At 45.9% G+C, this 20,977-nt stretch overlaps 1 protein-coding gene across 1 annotated transcript; it reads right to left on the reverse strand.

The window, feature by feature from the left end:
* Positions 1-694: 694 nt before the first annotated feature.
* Positions 695-20,941, reverse strand: nacc1b (nucleus accumbens associated 1, BEN and BTB (POZ) domain containing b). The gene is made up of 6 exons (XM_073069349.1): positions 20,861-20,941; positions 16,075-16,932; positions 13,564-13,740; positions 13,332-13,437; positions 9,657-9,754; positions 695-1,140 (listed from the first exon to the last, which is right to left on the reverse strand). The coding sequence occupies exons 2-6, from the start codon at positions 16,904-16,906 to the stop codon at positions 875-877; spliced, it is 1,479 nt and encodes a 492-aa protein (XP_072925450.1). The 5' UTR covers positions 16,907-16,932; positions 20,861-20,941; the 3' UTR covers positions 695-874.
* Between the last annotated feature and the right edge of the window lie 36 nt (positions 20,942-20,977).

The raw sequence follows: 20,977 nt of genomic DNA on the forward strand, positions 1-20,977 counted from the left end.
TATGACATGATGAAATAAGTGGGGAGGCGTTGCTTGTTTTAAATTAGTTTCGAGGGAAGATGACTCAGTTGGAACCCTTTGGTAAAACATGAAGATGCAGCTCCAAATTAAGTTGCATGCTTTAGCAGAGAAAATCTGTAGTATAATTAATGCAATCAAAACCTTCATCGATACGAACTTTAGCAAATGTTAAGTAACATGGAGCAGCAATCTCAGTGTGTGAAGTCTGCCTTTACTCACTGGTTAAAACTCTATTCAACAAGAGCTGCTAGACAGTCCACAAAGTGTTAGAGATTATTGCAAATGCGATTAAAAAGCAGTTCAAAAAAATCCTTCAAGACAGTAGCTTAATGAGACTACTATTAAATATTACCATAGTGTCGATTTAGTAAAACAACCAAAAAAAAATGCACAAGACACAAAATTTGTGTCAGCTTCTGGTTTTCCCATTAACACGTAACAGTGTCACCTTCAAATCTTCAGATAGAGAGGGAGGGGAGGGCCGGGAAACCAAGCGGAGAGTTGGAAGCGTAACTGTCTTCATTTCGGACAGATGACTCAACCTGCCCGATTAATCTAGGCTACAAGCTTTCAGGGTTCAACCTAGGCAGAGTCTCAAGGAAATGGGCAATAACATTTAACAAGTGCCCCACCCACCCACAACCCTTGGAATTGTGCAATACCTAACCTATAGTACCCCTTCCCCATCCCCACCCCATTCATATCTTTAAGACTCACTGATGCAGAATAAATAGGTTCTTGTTGTCTTTGCGCTACTTGGGTGTGTTAAGAAGCCAGCTTGTTTGCCATTCTGCATTTCACGCGCCATTCTAGGTTGAACCCTGGATTTTGACACCTCCTTCCACAACACTCGTCATTGGGCTGACTCCAAGGAAGATCCCGCCTCACCCTCATGGCTGGCAGCCTCAAAACCCTGCTCTGCATTCAGTACATCCGGTTCCAGATTGAGCCCGGTAGTGTCCGAGATAAAGGAGTGGTAGGCGTCCCCTTCCACCATCAGCAGCTTCAGCTTGGGAATCCAGCTCTTGCGGACCACACGCCGAGCATTGGTACACATGTCCGCGGCAATGGCATTCATCTCGCTCTCCTTGAAGTTGGGGGCAAAATTCTGGCAGTAGACTGCAGATAAACAACGATAAGGTTAGAGCAAAATGGCTCAATGAATAGCACCCTCATCAGAATATCCTGGGTTCAAGATCCATTCCAATGACTTGAACATAAACATTTACATGTGTCTATACATGCAAAATGCTGGAGGAATCAGCAGCTTAGGCAGCATCTCTGAAAGGGAATTAAACAGTTCGTGTTTTGCACTGAAACCCTTCATTAAATGATTATATTCAGGTCCTGTTTATTCCTCTCCATAGATGCTACCTGACTTGTTAGTTCCCCCAACATTTTGTGCGTGTTGCTCAAGATTTCCATCATCTGCATAATCTTTGATGTGTATAAAAGTGAACCTACATTACTGCAACACTCGGGAAGTGCAGCAATATTGAATTACCATTTTCTCACTGAAACAATAAATCAAAATCCCACTTGCTTCTGAAAATCCCAGGCATGTTATCAACATTGCAGTCTTAAAATTAAATTCCCCTCATTGTTTCTGCTCTCCCTCTCGAGTCTTGCTCAGATATAGATTTGGCGGCTGACAGTCCTTCAGTACTCTCCATGTGAGAGACTGGTAGGGATTATAGACAAGTATGATCTGCCTCTTAGCCAACTTCCCAACAGTTTCTCTGTGTAACACTGGTGATGGGAAAACCTAATTAATCAGCGGAATACTAGATACTGATAAGATTTGGGGTCATAAGCCAGCATTTCCTATCCCTACAGGTTTTCCTGTATTGTTAAATTAAAACACTTCAGAACAGAGAACAGCAATTTAGTAACTTGGATGTGTCCTAAAACAGGAAGAACAACGGAGTTGCATCAATTATATATAATTAAATACAATTGGCAAGGAAAATTTTGACTATGGATATATTTGACTACTGTAGAAACCTAGTCTGGTTCTCTAGCAACCTTTGGGTAAGGAAATTTGCTGTCTTTACCCTTTTTGGCCAACAGGTGACTCCAAACCCACAGCACCGTGACTGCCTCTTAAACAGCTTCTGAATAGCCAAGCAAGCCGTTGAGAAAAATGGGATAGGGAGGGAGAAGAGAAGCATCAATGTTCATGGTGGTCCCCAGACACACGGAAGGACTTGGCATTTTGTGCTTTCACCTCTAAACTCCCACTATAGCAACATTAACAAGCTTTTATGTAGCATCTATAATGAAGTATAATTAGCATCTGATGAAGCTGAGGCTTTATAAGGCATAGGTCAAACTGGAGTACTGAGAGCAGTTTTGGCCTCTAATCTAAAAGATACTCTGGCATTGGAGGGTCCAAAGGAAGTTCACAAAAATGATTCTGGGATTGAAAGTATTAATGTGAGAAACATTTGACGGCTCTGGGTCTGTAGCTAGAGTTATATAGAATAGGGGTGGGGGGGAGATGATCTTATTGAAACACAATGAACTTTGAATATAGAGTGGATGTGGAGAGGATATTTCCAATAGTGGAGATGTATAGGACCAGAGGGCACAGCCTCAAAATACAGGGATATCCCTTTAGAATAGAGATAAGGAGGAATTTCTTTATCCAGAGGTTAGTGAATCCGTGGAATTCATTCCCACAGACGAATATAGAGGCCAGGTCTTTGGGTCTACAGTGGATTCCAATTAATTGGGACACATCAGGGCCAGTACATTTTGGCCCAATTTAGCAACTATCCAATTAGCCTAAAATTCATGGAAATAGTTAAAAAGGTATAGAAAAGACAAACTGTGGCGACCCACTTTCTGTGCAGGCGAACCGGCTCACAAATAGCCAGCGCGCGGGGAGAGACTTTGGTAATGCACCTCTGACGTCATTTCCGCCCGGAGAGGGCGGGCGCTAGGGATTAAATGCCAGCGCCGCGAAGTTTGAATAAACTAGTCTCGAAACAACTTACCAACTGTGTGTCGTTATTTCAGCGCTGTGTGTAGCACATCGCTACATTGGTGACCCCGACAGTCCAAACGGGATTTGGACCAAAGATGACCGACTCTTCATCTGTTCACGCAGTTTCGCTAAAACTGCCGACTTTCTGGACGCTGCGACCACACGTGTGGTTTAGCCAAGCAGAAGCCCAGTTCCAGATTCGGCAGATCTCTTCTGATTCCACGTTTTACTATCACGTGGTGAGCGCCCTTGACCAGGAGACGGCCGCCCAGGTTGCGGATTTCATACAGTCATCCCCGGAAGAAGGCAAATATGAAGCATTCAAAGTGCTGCTCATTGGGACCTTTGGCCTCTCGCGGCGTGAGCGAGGTGCCCGCCTGCTTCACCTGGACGGTTTGGGAGACTGACTGCCGTCAGCATTGATGAACGAGATGCTGTCCCTGGCTGACGGACACATGCCCTGCCTCATGTTCGAGCAAGAGTTCCTACAGCGACTGCCTGAGGACATACATATGCTGCTGGCCGACGCTGATTTCAGCTACCCCCGGAAGGTGGCGGCCCGGGCAGATGTGCTGTGGAAAGCCAAGAGGGAGAGTCTGTCGGTCAGGTTACCAGGCCACGTGCCCAACAGTGGACCAGACCAGGCCCGGCAGGGGGGTGCACACAACACAGAGGCAGGAGTGAGGAGGACAGCGAACAGTGGTGTTTCTACCACCAGCAGTGGGGCACAAAAGCCCGCCGTTGTCACCCACCCTGCAAGGGCCAGGGCCAGCTGCCGCTAATGACTATGGCGGCTGGCCACCAGGACAGCCTCTTGTACGTCTGGGACAAACAGTCGGGACGCCGCTTCTTGGTCGACACCGGAGTGGAGATTAGCGTCCTGCCCCCAACGGGGTACGACACCCGCAACAGGAAGCCAGGACCCACCCTGAGGGCCGCAAACGGCAGCACGATACGGACCTACGGCACCCGCACAGTGCAGCTGCAGTTCGGTGCCAACCGGTTCACGTGGGACTTCACACTGGCCGCGATGGCCCAACCACTCCTGGGGGTGGACTTCTTGCGAGCTCACAGCCTGCTGGTCGACTTGCAAGGGAAAACACTGGTACATGCCAAGATTTTCCAGACGTTCTCCCTGGGTGAAGCCAAGTTGCCGGCCCCACACCTGGACTCCATCACGCTGTTGGACAACGAATTCACCAGAATCCTGGTGAACTTTCCATCGATTCTGGCACCGCAGTTCACGGCAGCCATGCCCAGACATGGGGTACAGCACCACATCCCAACCCAGGGACCACCCCTCCACGCCCACGCACGAAGGCTCCCCCCGGAAAAGCTCCACCTGGCGAAGGAGGAGTTCAAGAGGATGGAGGAATTGGGGATCGTATGGAGTTCCGACAGCCCATGGGCCTCCCCCCTGCACATGGTGCCCAAAGCAGTCGGGGGTTGGATACCATGCAGCAACTACCGTAGACTGAATGAGGCTACAACTCCAGACCGCTACCCTGTGCCGCACATACAGGACTTTGCAGCAAACCTGCACGGGGCAAGAATCTTTTCCAAAGTAGACCTCGTCCGGGGATACCATCAAATCCCGGTGCACCCTGAAGACATCCCCAAAACAGCACTCATCACCCCGTTCGGCCTGTTCCAGTTCCTCCGAATGCCGCACAGACGTTCCAGTGGCTAATGGATGCGGTGGGACGCGACCTGGACTTTGCGTTCATCTATTTGGACGTCATCCTTATAGCCAGCAGTTGTCGTCAGGAGCATTTGTCCCACCTCTGCCAGCTCTAGTCCCGCCTGAGTGATTTCGGCCTCACGATCAACCCGGCCAAATGCCAGTTCGGTCTCGATAACCATCGACTTCCTGGGCCACAGGATTACCAAAGACGGAGCAACACCTCTGCCCACCAAGGTAGACGTGATCCGCCACTTTGCCCGGCCCAACACGGTCAAAGGCCTGCAGGAGTTCGTTGGTATAGTGAACTTCTACCAACGTTTCCTCCCCTCAGCAGCCCGTATCATGCGCCCTTTGTACACCCTGATGTCGGGTAAAGACAAGGACATTACTTGGGATGAGGAGGCCGCGGCCGCTTTCGTTAAAGCCAAGGAAGCCTTGGCAGATGCCGCGATGCTGGTGCACCCCAGAACGGACGTTACGACTGCACTCATGGTGGACGCATCCGACACAGCAGTCGGTGGGGTGCTGGAGCAGCTCATCGAGGGGTGCTGGCAACCCCTGGCGTTCTTCAGCAAGCACCTACGGCCACCCAAACTCAAGTACAGTGCTTTCAACCGGGAGCTGTTGGCACTGTATCTGGTGATCCGGCATTTCAGGTACTTCTTAGAAGGCAGGCTGTTCACCACGTTCACGGACCACAAACCGTTGACCTTCGCGTTCACGAAGGTGTCCGATCCCTGGTCGGCTCGCCAGCAGCGACATCTGTCCTATATCTCTGAGTACACGACGGACATCCAGCATATCTCGGGGAAGGACAACGTCGTGGCGGATGCACTCTCCAGACAAGCTGTGCAGGGCCTGTCCCTGGGGGTGGACTATGCAGCACTGGCAGAGGCGCAGCAGGCAGACGACGAGATGCCCAGCTACAGGACTGCAGTCTCAGGTTTGCAGCTGCAAGACTTTCTCGTAGGCCCAGGTGATAGGACCCTCCTGTGTGACTTGGCTACTGGCCAACCTCGCCCCATCGTCCCAGCAGCCTGGAGGAGGTGAGTTTTCGACTCCATACACGGTTTGGCGCACCCATCTATCAGGACAACTGTCCGGCTGGTCTCCAGCAAGTTCGCGTGGCACGGACTTCGCAAGCAGGTCAGTGAATGGGCCAGAACGTGCGCACAGTGCCAAACAGCCAAGGTGCAGTGGCACACTAAAGCCCCGCCGCAGCAGTTCGAACCCACCCATCAGAGGTTCGACCACATTCATGTGGATATCGTGGGCCCCCTACCAGTGTCCCGAGGAGCGTGGTACCTCCTAACTATGGTAGACCGGTTCACGAGGTGGCCAGAGGCGGTCCCGCTCACCGACACATCTGCCGATTCCTGCGCCCAAGCACTGATCGCAACCTGGGTAGCACGCTTCGGGGTACTGTTATGCCCGCAGCCCCCTCCTTTGTGAGAATTGCAAGAGCACTAGTGGGGTGGGTCAGTGGACCCAGGAAATGGGAGAGAGACGTGCCGGATGCCTCGTTCCCCGGCGATGCAAAATAACGCGACATTGGCCATTGTCTCTTGGAGACAAATTTGTGGATTGGGGACTAGGCTACGTGAAAGCCCTCGGGCAAAGTGGGCTGGTTGAGAGAGAGATTGCCTCACCCCCAACCTGATTGACATCTACTACCCTGCGAGTCAAGATAAAAGAGGGGCTGTAGAGACGGCCCCTCAGACGCACCAGAAGAAATGCTAGCGATCCCGTAATAGCGGGAAGCCATTTGAAGGAAGCCACGTGCGTTCGGTTCCCTTGCCTAGGGACAAGGTGGCGGGTACCACAGAAACGATTTTCTTGAACTAACAACGGGGAACCAACTCCCCCGACTCAACGGATTGGCCTCATCAAAAGACCCGGGCAAGTTTCGTTTCTCACAAATCTCTCTCTCTCCAACAAGTGGAAACCCAGCAGTTCCAAAAAGGCTGAAGCCTGCAGGAACTGAGTGACTTTTATTTTTCCAAAGGACAATACAGAAACCCCTAGACAAACGATAGAGCTATTTCTTATTAATGATTATTACCATACCCGCGCTTTTAGATTGAGTATTGACGATGTATATTATCTGAATGTTTGTATTAATCTTATTTTTGTGCCCCTTTATAAATAAAGACTTTTAAAAATAGTACCATCAGACTTCAATGGACCTCTCTATCTTTGCTGGTAAGTGACCCAGTTACGGGGTACGTAACAGTACCAGCCCACATTACCTCTGACAGAGGCGCCCAGTTCACCTCCAGCCTGTGGTCGGCTGTGGCCAGCCTGTTGGGAACGCAGCTACACCACACTACTGCCTACCACCCACAGTCGAACGGACTAGTGGAACGCTTCCACCGTCACTTGAAGTCGGCTCTCATGGCCCACCTGAGAGGACTTAACTGGGTGGATGAGCTTCCTTGGGTCCTGCTTGGAATTCGCACAGCACCCAAAGAGGATCTGCACGCCTCGCCGGCCGAGTTGGTGTACGGCGTGCCCCTGGCCGTCCCAGGAGAGTTCATACCAGCCCCAAGGGGGCAAGAGGAAGAACCCGCAGCAGTCCTGGACAGGCTACACGAAAGGCTCGGCAACCTGGCCCCCGTACCAACTTCACACAGCACGGACGGACCCCGATCCATGTACCCAAAGACCTGCAGAACTGTAAGTTTGTGTTTGTACGAAGGGGTGGACACCAGGCACTGCTACAGCGGCCGTTCAAGGTGATCAACAACAACGGGTCTACGTACGTTCTGGACATTGGGGGGAGAGAGGAGGTTTTCACGGTGGACCGACTCAAACCAGCCCATGTGGACTTGGTGCAGCCGGTCAAGGTTCGGGCACCGCAGCAGACGTCCCAAACAGAGGCTGATCCAGACTGTGGACATTGGGGGGTGTATCGCCAGTTCTGGGGGGCGGCGGGGTTATGTGGCGACCCACTTTCTCACAAATAGCCAGCGCGCGGGGAGAGACTTTGGTAATGCACCTCTGACATCATTTCCGCCCGGAGAGGGCGGGCGCTAGGGATTAAATGCCAGCGTGAAGTTTGAATAAACTAGTCTCGAAACGACTAGTTTGTAGCACATCGCTACAAAACTACCATTCAATTGAGGAAGAAATTATGTATTCAAATGAAATACAGAACAAATTATAAATCTGCCAATGCTACTGGTGGCTGTCCATCGTATCCAACGATGACAAGAAACCTGTGTGGGCGAGTTTTCAAAGTGGAAAAGCCATTGCACCGGGGTAGTTCACTCTCTCGGCTTCAGAAGTCTGGATCCACAGACGTCACAGCTAAGGTCTTCCTTGGGTGCAGTGGATGACCATAACTTCTTCTGTGCGTCATCGTGCCCTCTGCTCTCCACACTGTGTTGCAGAACTGCCTTCCTGGCCATTGGACCTCACGGTAGATCGCACCTGCACAGGCTGCCAGAGTTAACTTTGCATGCTAGGACAGTTATGTCCTATCTCACTGGGATACGAGACCCGCTGGCCACTCTCACCTGGTTTAGCTTGCCTCTCAAGGCGATATACTGGGGTGTGGCTCCTGTCGCATGCAAACATCTACTTGGAGCCGCAGGTAAGAGATGAGTGTCCAGTGAGGACCAAAGGGAACATTCAGATGATTGTCAATAACTTCAAATTCAATTCCTAACTTATTGAAGTAGTGAAACTGTTTCATTTTCACTCCTGGCCATTGCTAGCATCTCCAAGCCTGAATGCTTGAAACCGCAGCGAGCAAAACAGGGCTGAATTGTCTTACTACCTATTTCTTATTGACTATCAGTGACAAAAATCACTGCTTTTTGAACAGAAACACATGCAACTGACACTATTTAAAAACTGCTCACTCTAAGCACAGTGTAGCGTCTAATAGCCATGCAAGTGCATACAACTGATGCTAGTTAGAAGCTATCTGGTAAGTCTGCTGCCCCAATTAAGTGGCATAGTGCCCCAAATAAATAAAGGGAATCTTGGCTATTTTATTGATTAGTTTTTGTTCTTTAAGATTTGGCCCAAATCTGCAGCTGACCCAATTAATCTGAATCCACTGTATTTAAAGCGGAGGATGATAGGTTCTTGATTAGTAAGGGCATCAAAAGTTATGGGAAGAAGGCACAAGAATGGGGTTGAGATATTAAATCAGCCATGATCAAATGGTGGAGCAGACTTGATGGGCCGAATAGCTTCATTCTCCTCCTATGTCTTACAGTGTTAATAAAGTTTCCTGTGGCGCCTCATGATAGCAGTATCAACTAAAATCTGCCTCCCAGCCACTTTGCAATGTAATAGAACAGTTTAAAAAAGGAGAAAATAGACATAAAAGCTTGGTTGGAAAATTCCTGAGATTAGAGTCATGATACTGAAGGTATGTCAGTCAGTGATGGAGTAAATACAAGAGCCTGAGTTCTGAGTTAGATTGTCATTGGGTTGGAGGTAATTACAGTGAAAGGAAGAGATGAGACCATGGGAGAGATTCATAAATGAAGATGGTACCTTTGAAGTACAGTTGGACCAGCAGCAATAGCAGGCTTACAAGACATAGTGGTGATAAATGAATGGGGCTTGCTGCTTGTTTCAGGATCAGCACCTGAGTTTTGAGTGGGCACAGGTTTAGGAGACTAACCAAGAACAAACTGAAGTATACACTACTGAAGGCAGTAAAGATGTGCATGGGTATGCAGATGAGTGGATGGTAAACAGCTACAGAAGTTAGTAGCTCACAATGAGATGGGAATGTGGTCAGTTGCTGATCTAAGAGAAAAATATGACAAGCCTGGCCCTGGCCAGAGAGTGGAAGCAGTTGGATCATCCATCGAGGATAACCTCGAGATCCAAATACAGACAATGCCCAGGCTGTTTTCAATAAAAGGCTGAATGTCTCAAGGTGCATGCTCAGTTCCCCAGCAGTCCTGTGAAGGTGAAGTCCGTGCCTACTGTACTTACTTTTGACTGCATTGAGAACCCGACTGTCCAAAGGCTTCCTGCTCGGATCATTCGTGGAGGAGCGGATTCCAGTACCACAGCTGTTTGCCAGTGTGTTCCTGTGGTTTGGAGACAAAGTCAACAAAATCCAATCAATCCATACAGTATTCTGGTTTGGACTGCAGCTCTCCTTTATAAGACATCTTTGATCAAGGTTCAAGCATCAACTTTATTCGCCATTTACATGGATTAGGAATTTACTGTGGGGTGTTGATGTGACATTCAACAAACAACAATTATAAAGAATTATATAAAAAATAAAGTTAGAGTTTAAAGTATGAATATGGAACAAAATGTGCACAAATACGTAAATAACAGCATGTATTTATAATGTAAATAGCATTACATGTGCTATTTACAGTGCAGTGCAATGACTGAGGTAATAAGACTGAGGGGGTTTGGGAGGGGGCTAACTAGAAAAGTTGATCAGATTAACTGCTGGGGGAAGAAACTTTTAAGATGGCATGAAGTTTTTGTTTTAATAGCCCTACAGTAGCCCAGAAGGGGGCTTTTAGAAAAGGTGGGTTGTTGGCTGGGAAGTGTCTGCAATGATTTTCCCAGCTTGCTTCTTTGTCCTGGACACATTCAGACCCTGCTGTGATGGTAATTACAGACAATGACTTTTGTCTTGGTGACAGTGACTTGATGTATTTTGCTAGTTGGAAACCGGAATGAAATTGCCACCTTATTCTATATCTCCTCTCCTTCCCAGTCCCAGCCGCCTTTCCATCCATCAACGTGCTGGCTTGTGTCGGGATCTACTCTTTTGGAAATACCCTGTGCTTTTTGTACAAACTGTGCTTGCTGTTCACTCCTGAGGGGCATCCCCTCACTATCCATGCCCATTAAATTCAACTTTTCATAGTTTAAGGGAAAAATCAAAGGAAACTATTACATTTGGTAAGCTAACTTGACTATGGCAACATTGTTTTGATATTGAACCAGTAGGCCAAAGGCATGGAATACTGATCCACTGACATGACCACAGCAGCTGGGAAACTTAAATTAGGTTAAATAAAAAGCTGCACAAAACACTAATGATGTAACACTCACTAGCTTCCATTACAGAATTAAACTTTTACCCTATCACTTGGACTTCAGTAAGACCCTACACTGATAACTATGAAACGATTGCAACTTCCTTTAGTTCAAGGGTAACTAGGGATGGAAAATAAACTCAGTGGCTACTTTATTAGGTACACCTGCTCATTAATTCAAATATCTAATCAGCAAATCATGTGACAGCAGCTCAATGCATAAAAGCATGTAGACATAGTTAAGAGGATCAGTTAGCCTTCAGACCAAAGATCAGAATGAGGAAGAAATGTGATCTAAGTGACTTTGACTGTGGAATGATTGTTGGTATGATGGGATTTTCACACACAACAGTCTCTAGAGTTTACAGAGAATTGTGTGAAGAACAAAAAGAAATCCCGCTCTGTGGATGTTCTTGTTAATGAGAGAGGTCAGAGAAGAATGGCTAATGGCTAATGAAGAATGGGTGACAGGAAGGCAACAGCAACTAAAATAACCATGCATTACAGCAGTGTGTGCAGAAGAGCATCTCTGAATCCACTACACATTGAACCTTAAAGTACGGCAGCAAAAGACCATGAAAGTACAGAAATACACTCAATAGTTACTTTATTAGGTACCTCCTGTATCTAGTAAGGTGGCTACTGAATATAAATGCTGGCCTTCCCAACAATGCCCTTCCCAGAAAATAAAAGCGGTACTTTCAGTCTGACGTGAGTTTCAAATCCCTTCCTTTAGCCTATACCTTAGTTGCAAATTTGTGTGTACTTTGTCATTTCTTCTCTGTTAAAGCACAGCGCTCTTCAGCAAAATCATGAATTTTCTCTTTTGCTTTTTACAATTCACCTTCTCCTTCTACTCTTGAAAAAATAAGGCATAGAAGCAGGAGGTAGATCATGTACCTCTAAAGCAGGGATTCCCAAGCTGGGGTCCACGGATCCCCTTGCTTAATGGTATTGGTTCATGGCATAAAAAAGGGTTGGGAGCCCCTTCTCCAAAGGCTTCTCCCTTACTCAGTAAGATCATCACTGATCCAGTGCCTGACTCTACAACTCATGTTCTCAGTATTATTTACTGATTTATTTTTATTTATTCTTTCCACAATTTGTCACACACTAGTTGTTTGTCAGTCTTTGTTATGTATAGGTTTTCAAAAATTATATTATAAAATTATATTTTCAGAAGGCATTTGATAAGGTCCCACATAGAAGATTGGTGGGTAAAATCAAAGCTCATGGCATCGGGGGGAAGGCATTGACATGGATAGAAAACTGGTTGGCAGATAGAAAGCAAAGGGTAGCGGTGAATGGGTGTTTCTCGGAATGGCAGGTGGTGACTAGTGGGGTGCCACAGGGCTCGGTATTGGGACCACAGCTATTTACCATTTACGTTAACGATTTGGATGAAGGCATAGAAAATAACATCAGCAAATTTGCTGATGATACTAAGCTGGGTGGCAGTGTGACATGTGATGAGGATGTTAGGAGAATTCAGGGTGACTTGGATAGGCTGGGTGAGTGGGCAGATGGCGTTTAATGTGAATAAGTGGGAGGTTATCCACTTTGGGAGTAAGAACAGGAAGGCAGATATTATCTGAACGGTGTAGAGTTGGGTAAGGGAGAAATACAAAGAGATCTCGGAGTCCTTGTTCATCAGTCACTGAAGGTGAATGAGCAAGTGCAGCAGGCAGTGAAGAGGGCTAATGGAATGTTGGCCTTTATTACAAAGGGAATTGAGTACAAGAGCAAGGAAATCCTCTTGCATTTGTACAGAGCCCTGGTGAGACCACACCTGGAGTATTGTGTACAGTTTTGGTCTCCAGGGTTAAGGAAGGACATTCTGGCTGTAGAGGAAGTGCAGCGTAGATTCACGAGGTTAATTCCTGGGATGTCTGGACTGTCTTACGCAGAGAGGTTAGAGAGACTGGGCTTGTACACGCTGGAATTAAGGAGATTGAGAGGGGATCTGATTGAAACATATAAGATTATTAAGGGATTGGACAAGATAGAGACAGGAAATATGTTCCAGATGCTGGGAGAGTCCAGTACCAGAGGGCATGGTTTGAGAATAAGGGGTAGGTCATTTAGGACAGAGTTAAGAAAAAACTTCTTCTCCCAGAGAGTTGTGGGGGTCTGGAATGCACTGCCTCGGAAGGTAGTGGAGGCCAATTCTCTGGATGCTTTCAAGAAGGAGCTAGATAGGTATCTTATGGACAGGGGAATCAAGGGATATGGGGTCAAGGCAGGAACCGGGTATTGATAGTAATTGATCAGCCATGATCTCAAAATGGCGGTGCAGGCTCGAAGGGCCGAATGGTCTACTTCTGCACCTATTGTCTATTGTCTATTATTTTCTTGTAGATGCCTGCAAGAAAATAAATCTCAAGGTAGTATATGGTGACATATCCATATTTTGAAAATAAATTCACCTTGAACTTAGCATGATCAGTATTTCCTCTGATTACTTAAGTGCAAATATTTTGGGTTAACATCTTCCAATTCTGAGGAAAAGTCAAACTGAAACGATAATGCTCTCTCCACAAAGCTAGATCGGCCTGTAGAAACATCTTCTGTTTCTTGCTTCACTATTCACACAGCTTACCGGTCAAAGAAGGAGGCGAGCAGCCTTCGGAGTAGGACTTTGTGGCGGGTTCCTGCACAGACATGACAATTCATTAACTGGGCTCGAGTGATAAAGACACTGGTTCCTGTCACATACAGAAACAAAAAAAAAAATCACAAAATTAGAAAGTCCATGAGGACCAAGTGAATAGAGCAGATGGGGTGAGAAAGATCTTTCTGAGAAGGAAAGTCACCTTAAAAGAGGGCTGTACCTGTTACAAGTTCAAGCTTCTCAGTGGGATCACCCTCTGCATAAAGCTTGGGGTGGCATCGGTTTCCAATTTGGGTGATCAATTCAGCTGGTAATGCTGCCAGATCTCTCCTCATCCTGACCCTTGAGCGGGCATCTGTGGTCAAGTGATCGGGCAGAGCTTCAACCCGCTCGGTTGCTGGCAAGAAAGCAACAAAGTAAAGCTAATGATTAGAAACCAGAATGGACAGCTTGGTCAGTTTACAGATACAGTCAGATATTTATGCTCTACTCAAGCATCTTCCCTTTTCATCTCACCCATCAGCACATTGCTTCATTCTTCTCTCCTCAATATTGTTATCTAGCTTCTCCTTAAAGGTCTAAAAATGCTACTAGCCTCAACTACTCAAGAGTAATGAACCTTACATTACAACCACTTTTTGGGTAAAGAAGTCCACTCAAATTCCCTACTGCAATTATGACTGAATAGCAGATTAGCAATAAGTAATCAGCTGCGACTTCCAGTAGTTCTAATTTTTCCCCAGCTCAGGCAATTATTCTCCACCTGTACCCTCTCATAATCTTAAAACCTACAGATATACTGTGGAGGCATCCTAACAGGCTGCGTCACTGTCTGGTATGGGGAGGGGAAGTAGGGGCGGGGGCGGGTGAATGTGGGGGCTTCTGCACACAATCAAAGCTCCAGAAACTTGTAAACTTAGTCAGCTCCATCATGGTCACAAGTTTCTGGAGCATCCAGGACATCTTCAAGGAGTGATGCCGCAAAAAGGCAACATCCATTATTAAGGACACCCATCACCCAGGCCATGCCTTGTTCTCATTGCTACCTTCAGGAAGCAGGTACAGAAGCCTGGAGGCACACACTCAGTGATTCAGGAACAGCTTCTTCCCCTTTGTCATCCGTTTTCTGAAAATTTCAACAATTTAACAACATATGCCAGTGATATTAAACCTGATTCTGAAGAATCTGTAAACTCCCTTTCTAGAGAAAACAACCTGATAGAGAGCCTCGAGCAGAAACATTGACTACTTATTCCCCTCCATAGATGCCAAGGTCCTCCAGCACCTTTTGTGTGTTGCCCAATGTTTTAAACTTTTCCAGATAGATAAACAAGTACAGTACTAAAGGAGTGTTGGGCTTCATGTGCTGTTACTGGGGTGAAACTGAACCAAGGCTCTTCTACTCTCCCAGGTGGGCGTAAAATATTCCAAGGCACTATTTAGCAGAAGAGCAGCGGGGTTCTACCTTACATCCTGGCCAGCACTGGACAACAAGAAGAATCATGTTTATGGAAGCTTACTGTGCACAAATTGGTTGCTATAAAATTTAAAGTGACTACACTAAAAATACTTAGTTTGCAATAGCTCAGGTCTGGGAAATGCACTGTCAAAAAGCAAGATTCTGGTTTCAGTTTACTTTGAAAAAGACTTCCAAAAGAGTGCAGTTACTAAGAGAAGTAGTGTATCTCTCCAGTGCCTTCTTTTCATGGTGTATGCAACCTGCTGCCCAGGTCCAAACCTGTAGAGACCCTGGGAACATTTTGGCAGATTATGTAAAAAGCCTGCACAGATCTCTATTTTCACAGAGACGCACCCTGGATCAACACATCCTGTAAAGTCAAACAACACACACAAAACACTGGTGGACCACAGCAGGCCAGATAGCATCTATAAGGAGAAGCACTGTTGACGTTTCGGGCCAAGACCCTTTGTCAGGACTAACTGAAAAGAGAGATAGTAAGAGATTTGAAAGTAGGAGGGGGAGGAGAAAATGCAAAATGATGGGAGAAGTCCTGAGGGGGTGGGGTGAAGCTGAGAGCCGGGTGATTGGTAAAAGGGATACAGAGCTGGAGAAGGGAAAGGATTATGGGACGGGAGGCCTAGGGAGAAAGAAAGGGGGAGAGGAGCACCAGAGGGAGATGGAGAACAGGCAGAGTGATGGGCAAAGAGAGAGAGGAAAAAAGGAAGGTCAAAGTCGAGGTTAGTGCTATACGCACAAGTACATGTTTTCAGAGGTGTGCAGCAGCTTCCTCCAATTTGGAATAACCCAGTGTGGTCTTACCTGAAGAGAGGGACACATGGACAGGAGGGAATCTGAATGGTACCCAGTACACGTGATGCACTCAAGGAATGTCAGAGACCAGAAATGTGTATACATGGATGGATTCTGAAGTGTTCCTTCAACAACTATTGTGCAGTGCAAACCAGATTTCTACCTATCAGAAAGACCCTGTTCTCTGGCCATGTTGGCAAGTCACCATGACAGAAGATTTATACTCAGCGTGTGCAGGTTGCAATCCCCCTCTGGCTCATTCACATTAAAATGCTCTACTGTAGCATTCTTTCTACTTTAACTTGCCATTAGCCAGGTGTACCAAGGGATAGAAGCTGGTATGTGCTCCTCCTGATTGACTGCCCTCTGCCCCTCACCAACCTATCCCTACAACCATGCTCATTTGGACCCAATACAAATCTTGTTTGAGGTTACCGATTCAGATGTTGCTAGGCTTACCTGGCTGTCCTACATTCATCATGCTGTACATTGTGTACATGTTACAAATCTGCCTGTAGTGCTCCTCTGCCATGTCTTCACTGCCCTCTTCCTCCTCATCCTCTTCATTCTGGTAGGAATTAGGACTGTCACTGGTGTAAGCACTGGAGGTGCCCGGGCTGGTGCGGTCTGCGCTACCTGGCCCACCTCCTCCACAGCTCTGTTGCCTCCCTGCTGGTCCTCCGTGCGAGACCCGTGGGAGCTTGGGTCCCACGCTGCCATTCCCTTCTCTTGGGCCATTGTCCCACAGCCGCTTGCCAATGGGGGTGAACTGCACGGAGTCCGACTCAGCATGCTCTGTCTTGACACGCGACACAAGCGACAGTGGGGTGGCAGCCAGCGATCGGGGGGGCTGGGCAGGGCTCGGGGGCTCGGAAGCTGTCTCCTCTGCCTGGAGCCCCTGCGAATCACACTGCGGCGAGCTGACCTTCAGGCAGAACTCCGTCTCCTTGTCCATAATCTGCTGGATCTGGAGGAAGCCGGCCGTGTACATCAGGAGGAACTGGTCGCCCATGTTCATGCTGAGCCTGCCGGTGTAGCAGAAGGACAGGATCTGCTGGAAGGACTGCTGCTGGACGGCTGTGGGCAGCTCAAAGCTCGAGCAGTTATTTGAGCTGAACAGGTCCCGGAAGTAGGAACTGCTCGCTGCCAGGACTGCCCGGTGTGCCTTGAACGCCTGTCCCTTGACAACAATGGAAACATCACAGTACAAGCCCTGCAGCCGCTGCTCATTCAGACATTCCAGAATGTTATTTCCAAAGTTCGGAATCTCCATTTGCAGGGTCTGAGCCATGATATCCACTCAGCACGCTGCGGTACCTGCCAGGTTAAGGAGGAGATGGAAGGATTAGACCTTTAACAGACATCACAAAAAGATTTCCCCCAAACTAAACTTTTGCTTTTCTGTACACCTTAGAATGTGACATCCTTGCATTGGTGTTAGAAACTTTTGGGTTCTAGTCACTTTTTGGAGCATGATAATATTCTAGTACCAATAACCCAAGGAATGCTGCATTATCAGGGGAATGATCTTGAGAAAGAATTCTTAAATTAATGCGCTAGCTACCTTCTCAGGTGAATACAAAAGATCTCATGAAACCACTTAAGGAAACAAAAAAGTAGTAACCCCACTGTTCTTTAATATTAATCTTCTGCCAGCACTATCTGAAAAAAGTTTACCTGATTATCAGCACCGTCATCTAGTTGTACATGCCTGCACAGTGACATCATCAATCCTGTAAGGAATCTGCGCCACATCTAACCTTTCCAAACAAGAATACTTCTGGTCAGGAATCACTGGTTAGCCAGCAAGAATCGAGGACTAAATCCAAATTGCTGGAGAGGCCGGTCCTCTGTTCCTTCCTTACAACTAAATTACTAAACCAGATTATCCAAACATTATCATGCTGCTGTTTGAGTGAGCTTACTGTGTTGCTGCATTTCAAAAGTTCCTCACTGACTAGCCATTTCAGCGTTCTAAAATGGATGTGAAAGGCACTAGATTAAAGTATAACAGATAGCTGCTTTAACATCAGTGGTGGACAAACTACTGGAATCAGTTCTAATGAGCAGTACAAATATTGATTTAGAAATGCACTGATTAATTGGGGACTGTCAAGCAGACCTTGTTATGATTAGGAATTTGAAAAAAGGAATTTAAAATATTAAGAGCTGACATTATTGATATTTTCCATATTTTACTGTGGTTGGAGAAAAAATCTACAGGGCTGATAACCAAACTAATGTCAGGCAATAAGCATGTCCACAAAACAGAGTTCAATCACTTGTGCATGGCATTACCATCACCTATATTGTTAGGATTACAGGTGTAAGTCCATGTTTCAGTGAGCATCTCATCTGACTCCTCTAACCCTTTCTTTCAACAATCAAAGATATAAATCTGGAATGTGATGAAACACAATTGTGTAACATGAACAATATTTACGGTGATCTATGCTACCTATGATCAAGCAAATACGTGACTGGCAACACATCCACTCTTTCCATCACCAGCACACTGTAGCTGCAGTCTCACTCATCTTGGGGAGAAAAATGCATTACTGTTACCTTCAGAAGCTTCTTGCCAGTAACTCCCAAACCTACAGCCTTCGCTACCAAGCACGTGGGATGTCACAGACTATTACTCACTCCGATTCAAACACTAAGCAAACTTATAACTTTTGTCTCTTCTTCATCATATCCAAGACTAAATCCTGCAATCTGGCATACATGAGTTTCATCAGAAAAATCTGCACTTGTTCAAGAAGAGAAAACATCCATGTCTTCTCAAAGGTGATCAGGAATCAGCAGTAAATGCCAGTACTGGATCTATTCCAGTTATGGGATCTAGTACATCCCATAAACTGCTTCCTATAGTTGGGGCATCCAGGACTAGGAGGATGCTAAAAAAGAACTTAAGACAGAACCCTTTAGGAAACAAATAAAATTGACAATAGAACTGTAATCAAACATGTATATACAGTTAGGTCAGGCTGGGATCAAAGTCAAGGGAATAAATGGCATATTCTTCTATGTGATGAACTGAAGCTGAGGCTGTGGGCCTGCTCCGGGCTTAGCCCGAGGACTTACTTTTGTTCTAAGTGCTATTTGCTTACTTTTATTACATGCATAAAACTGTAAATCTGAGACCAACTGAATTTTATCAGCACAGACCATGTACATAGGGTTAGATGTGTTTTTTTCCCCTCTCTGCACATTGGGTGTTTGTCAGTCTTTGTTTGAAATGCTTTCTTGTTCTTTTGGCCTCCTGTAAGGAGATGAACCTCAAGGTTGTATACAGTAAACATGCTTTGATAATAAATGTAAATCGAACATTTTCTCAACCTTTAACCTAAAATTCTTTACTTTTCACTTTCACACAGTCCCTCATATATGACTTCTTCCAACCATATTGTAAATAATGACCTAAAAACACCTAGGTCATTGTTGTTCTTCTCCGCGCCTTATGACTCATCGGGCGGCAACCTTGCCGTCTCTTTAGCACTCTTGTACGTTTTTTCACAAGGCCAAGTTGCTAGCTCGACATTCAATCCAGCATGGATGGACAGCACGCAAGGAGCTGGCCAGATTCGAACCTGGGACCACTCGCCTTGAGCCGGATCCGGTGCAGGTGCCACCTTTAAAAAACCCCTGGATAAAGATCTTTCTAAATTCACAACTGACTGCAACAAGATCAATGATCGCATTCAACTTGTACTGGTTTTTTGGATGAATTAATTTCACAATACCATACAAAAGTATTTGTTTTACTTTTCAAATAAACCCAGAGTTGTTGCTTGAGCTACATGTTTAAAGATAGTATCTGTACGTTTTAAACAAAATGTCATTTCCAAGTTCCAGATGCTTTTCATTTCACTGCATTTGAAATTAGTCAACATTGGGAACTCATCAAATCTCTGAATAAGTTAATCTGCACAATATATCAAACAGGAGAAACTTTGCTCTTAGTTACTGAATAGTCCATGGACCCATAAATATTACCTCACTCTTTGTACTACTTATTTTCAGTTTATAGATTTTTCTGTCTTTGGATTATAATTCTGCCACAAGACACCACATTCCAGGGTGTAAGTTAGTGACAATAAATCTGACTCTGAATACAATGCAAAACTAATATAGTAGACAGGCTGGAACTCTGAAATAAAAATATAAATTGTAAGAAATATTCAGCTGTATTTGCACAGAGAACAAGGGCTAACATCTCAGATGATCAACTGACGTTAAATCTCCTTCTCTTGCTTCTGAACAAGTGTAGATTTCATTGACTGTACTGCATTTCTTTGTCCTACTGTGAAAGCAAATTAATTTTAGGGTAGTATTTGGTGACATATTCACATTTTGATAATAAATTTACTTTGAACTTTGAACATGCAAGCCCAGATATAAAAGTAAAATATTAGTGTCAATCCTGACTGGATTTGGAAATAATTAGTAACAGGTTTATAATTGGTAACAGCGAAACAAAAATTGTTTGCCATGCCATTCATACAGATCATTCCACTGAGAAAAGAGAACTGGAAAAGCAATAACAGAATGCCAAAATATGGTGTTACAATTACAGAGAATATGCAGTGGAAGTATGCATGATGCAAGAGCTAGGTCGAGGTAGATTATGATCAAATAGACTCAACAAATGGATTTTGATTTCTGCAGACACTGAATTAATAAACCATAAATATTGATTGAATTAAACAAATTATTCATTTTCTCGTCAAAGTATTGAACGTAATAACCAAGAAAACACTTTTTCTTTTAAACAAAAATAAAATCCTGCCCCCTACAATTAATAAATCTATAGGAAATAAATAAAGTGGTACTTTAGCTCCTTAAACAGCGCAGCCTGATCATACAGGATAACTTCCATACATAGGAGCAAATTTCCTATCGTTGTTTATACAGGTTTGGACGTAATCTTCCTATTAAATGATTAAAGTAAAGCTGCCTTAGTGCTGGGACCTGATCTACAGAAGAAGGAGTACTCTTAAACACAGCATTTGTTGTGTGGAGAGCTGGTGCTGAGTTTGCAGCAGCTTTGAAGTTTTGTTGCTGTCTGAAGGGGCCCATCCCCCACAACAGCCACAACCCCCAAACACACACAAAGGGGGCCGAATACTCCGGGGAGCGGAAAGTGAGGCAGCCCAGGGACACCCCAGGGTGAAAGGCAGGGCTTTACGAAGAATCGGTGCAGGCTGTGAGCCGCGGTCGGGCCCGGATGCTCAGCACTCACCCCAGTGTCTCTCAGTGTCTGCCAGCAGACTCTCAGCAGCAGCCATTCATTGCCAGGACAGCTAGCACCTAGCAACCGAGCGCATCGAACGGCGAACTTTGACCCAAGGCGCCTGCA

This window comes from Hemitrygon akajei, chromosome 16, assembly GCF_048418815.1.
Source record: "Hemitrygon akajei chromosome 16, sHemAka1.3, whole genome shotgun sequence".
NCBI classification, from domain to species: Eukaryota; Metazoa; Chordata; class Chondrichthyes; order Myliobatiformes; family Dasyatidae; genus Hemitrygon; species Hemitrygon akajei.

Excerpts from the sequence above, each read along its gene's own strand:
- nacc1b (XM_073069349.1), bottom strand. The coding sequence starts at position 16,906 with ATGGCTCAGACCCTGCAAATGGAGATTCCGAACTTTGGAAATAACATT. Across the intron at positions 13,438-13,563 it reads GAAGCTTGAACTTGTAACAG|GAACCAGTGTCTTTATCACT; the intron begins GTACAGCCCTCT and ends TGTATGTGACAG. Across the intron at positions 1,141-9,656 it reads GGTTCTCAATGCAGTCAAAA|TCTACTGCCAGAATTTTGCC; the intron begins GTAAGTACAGTA and ends GTTTATCTGCAG.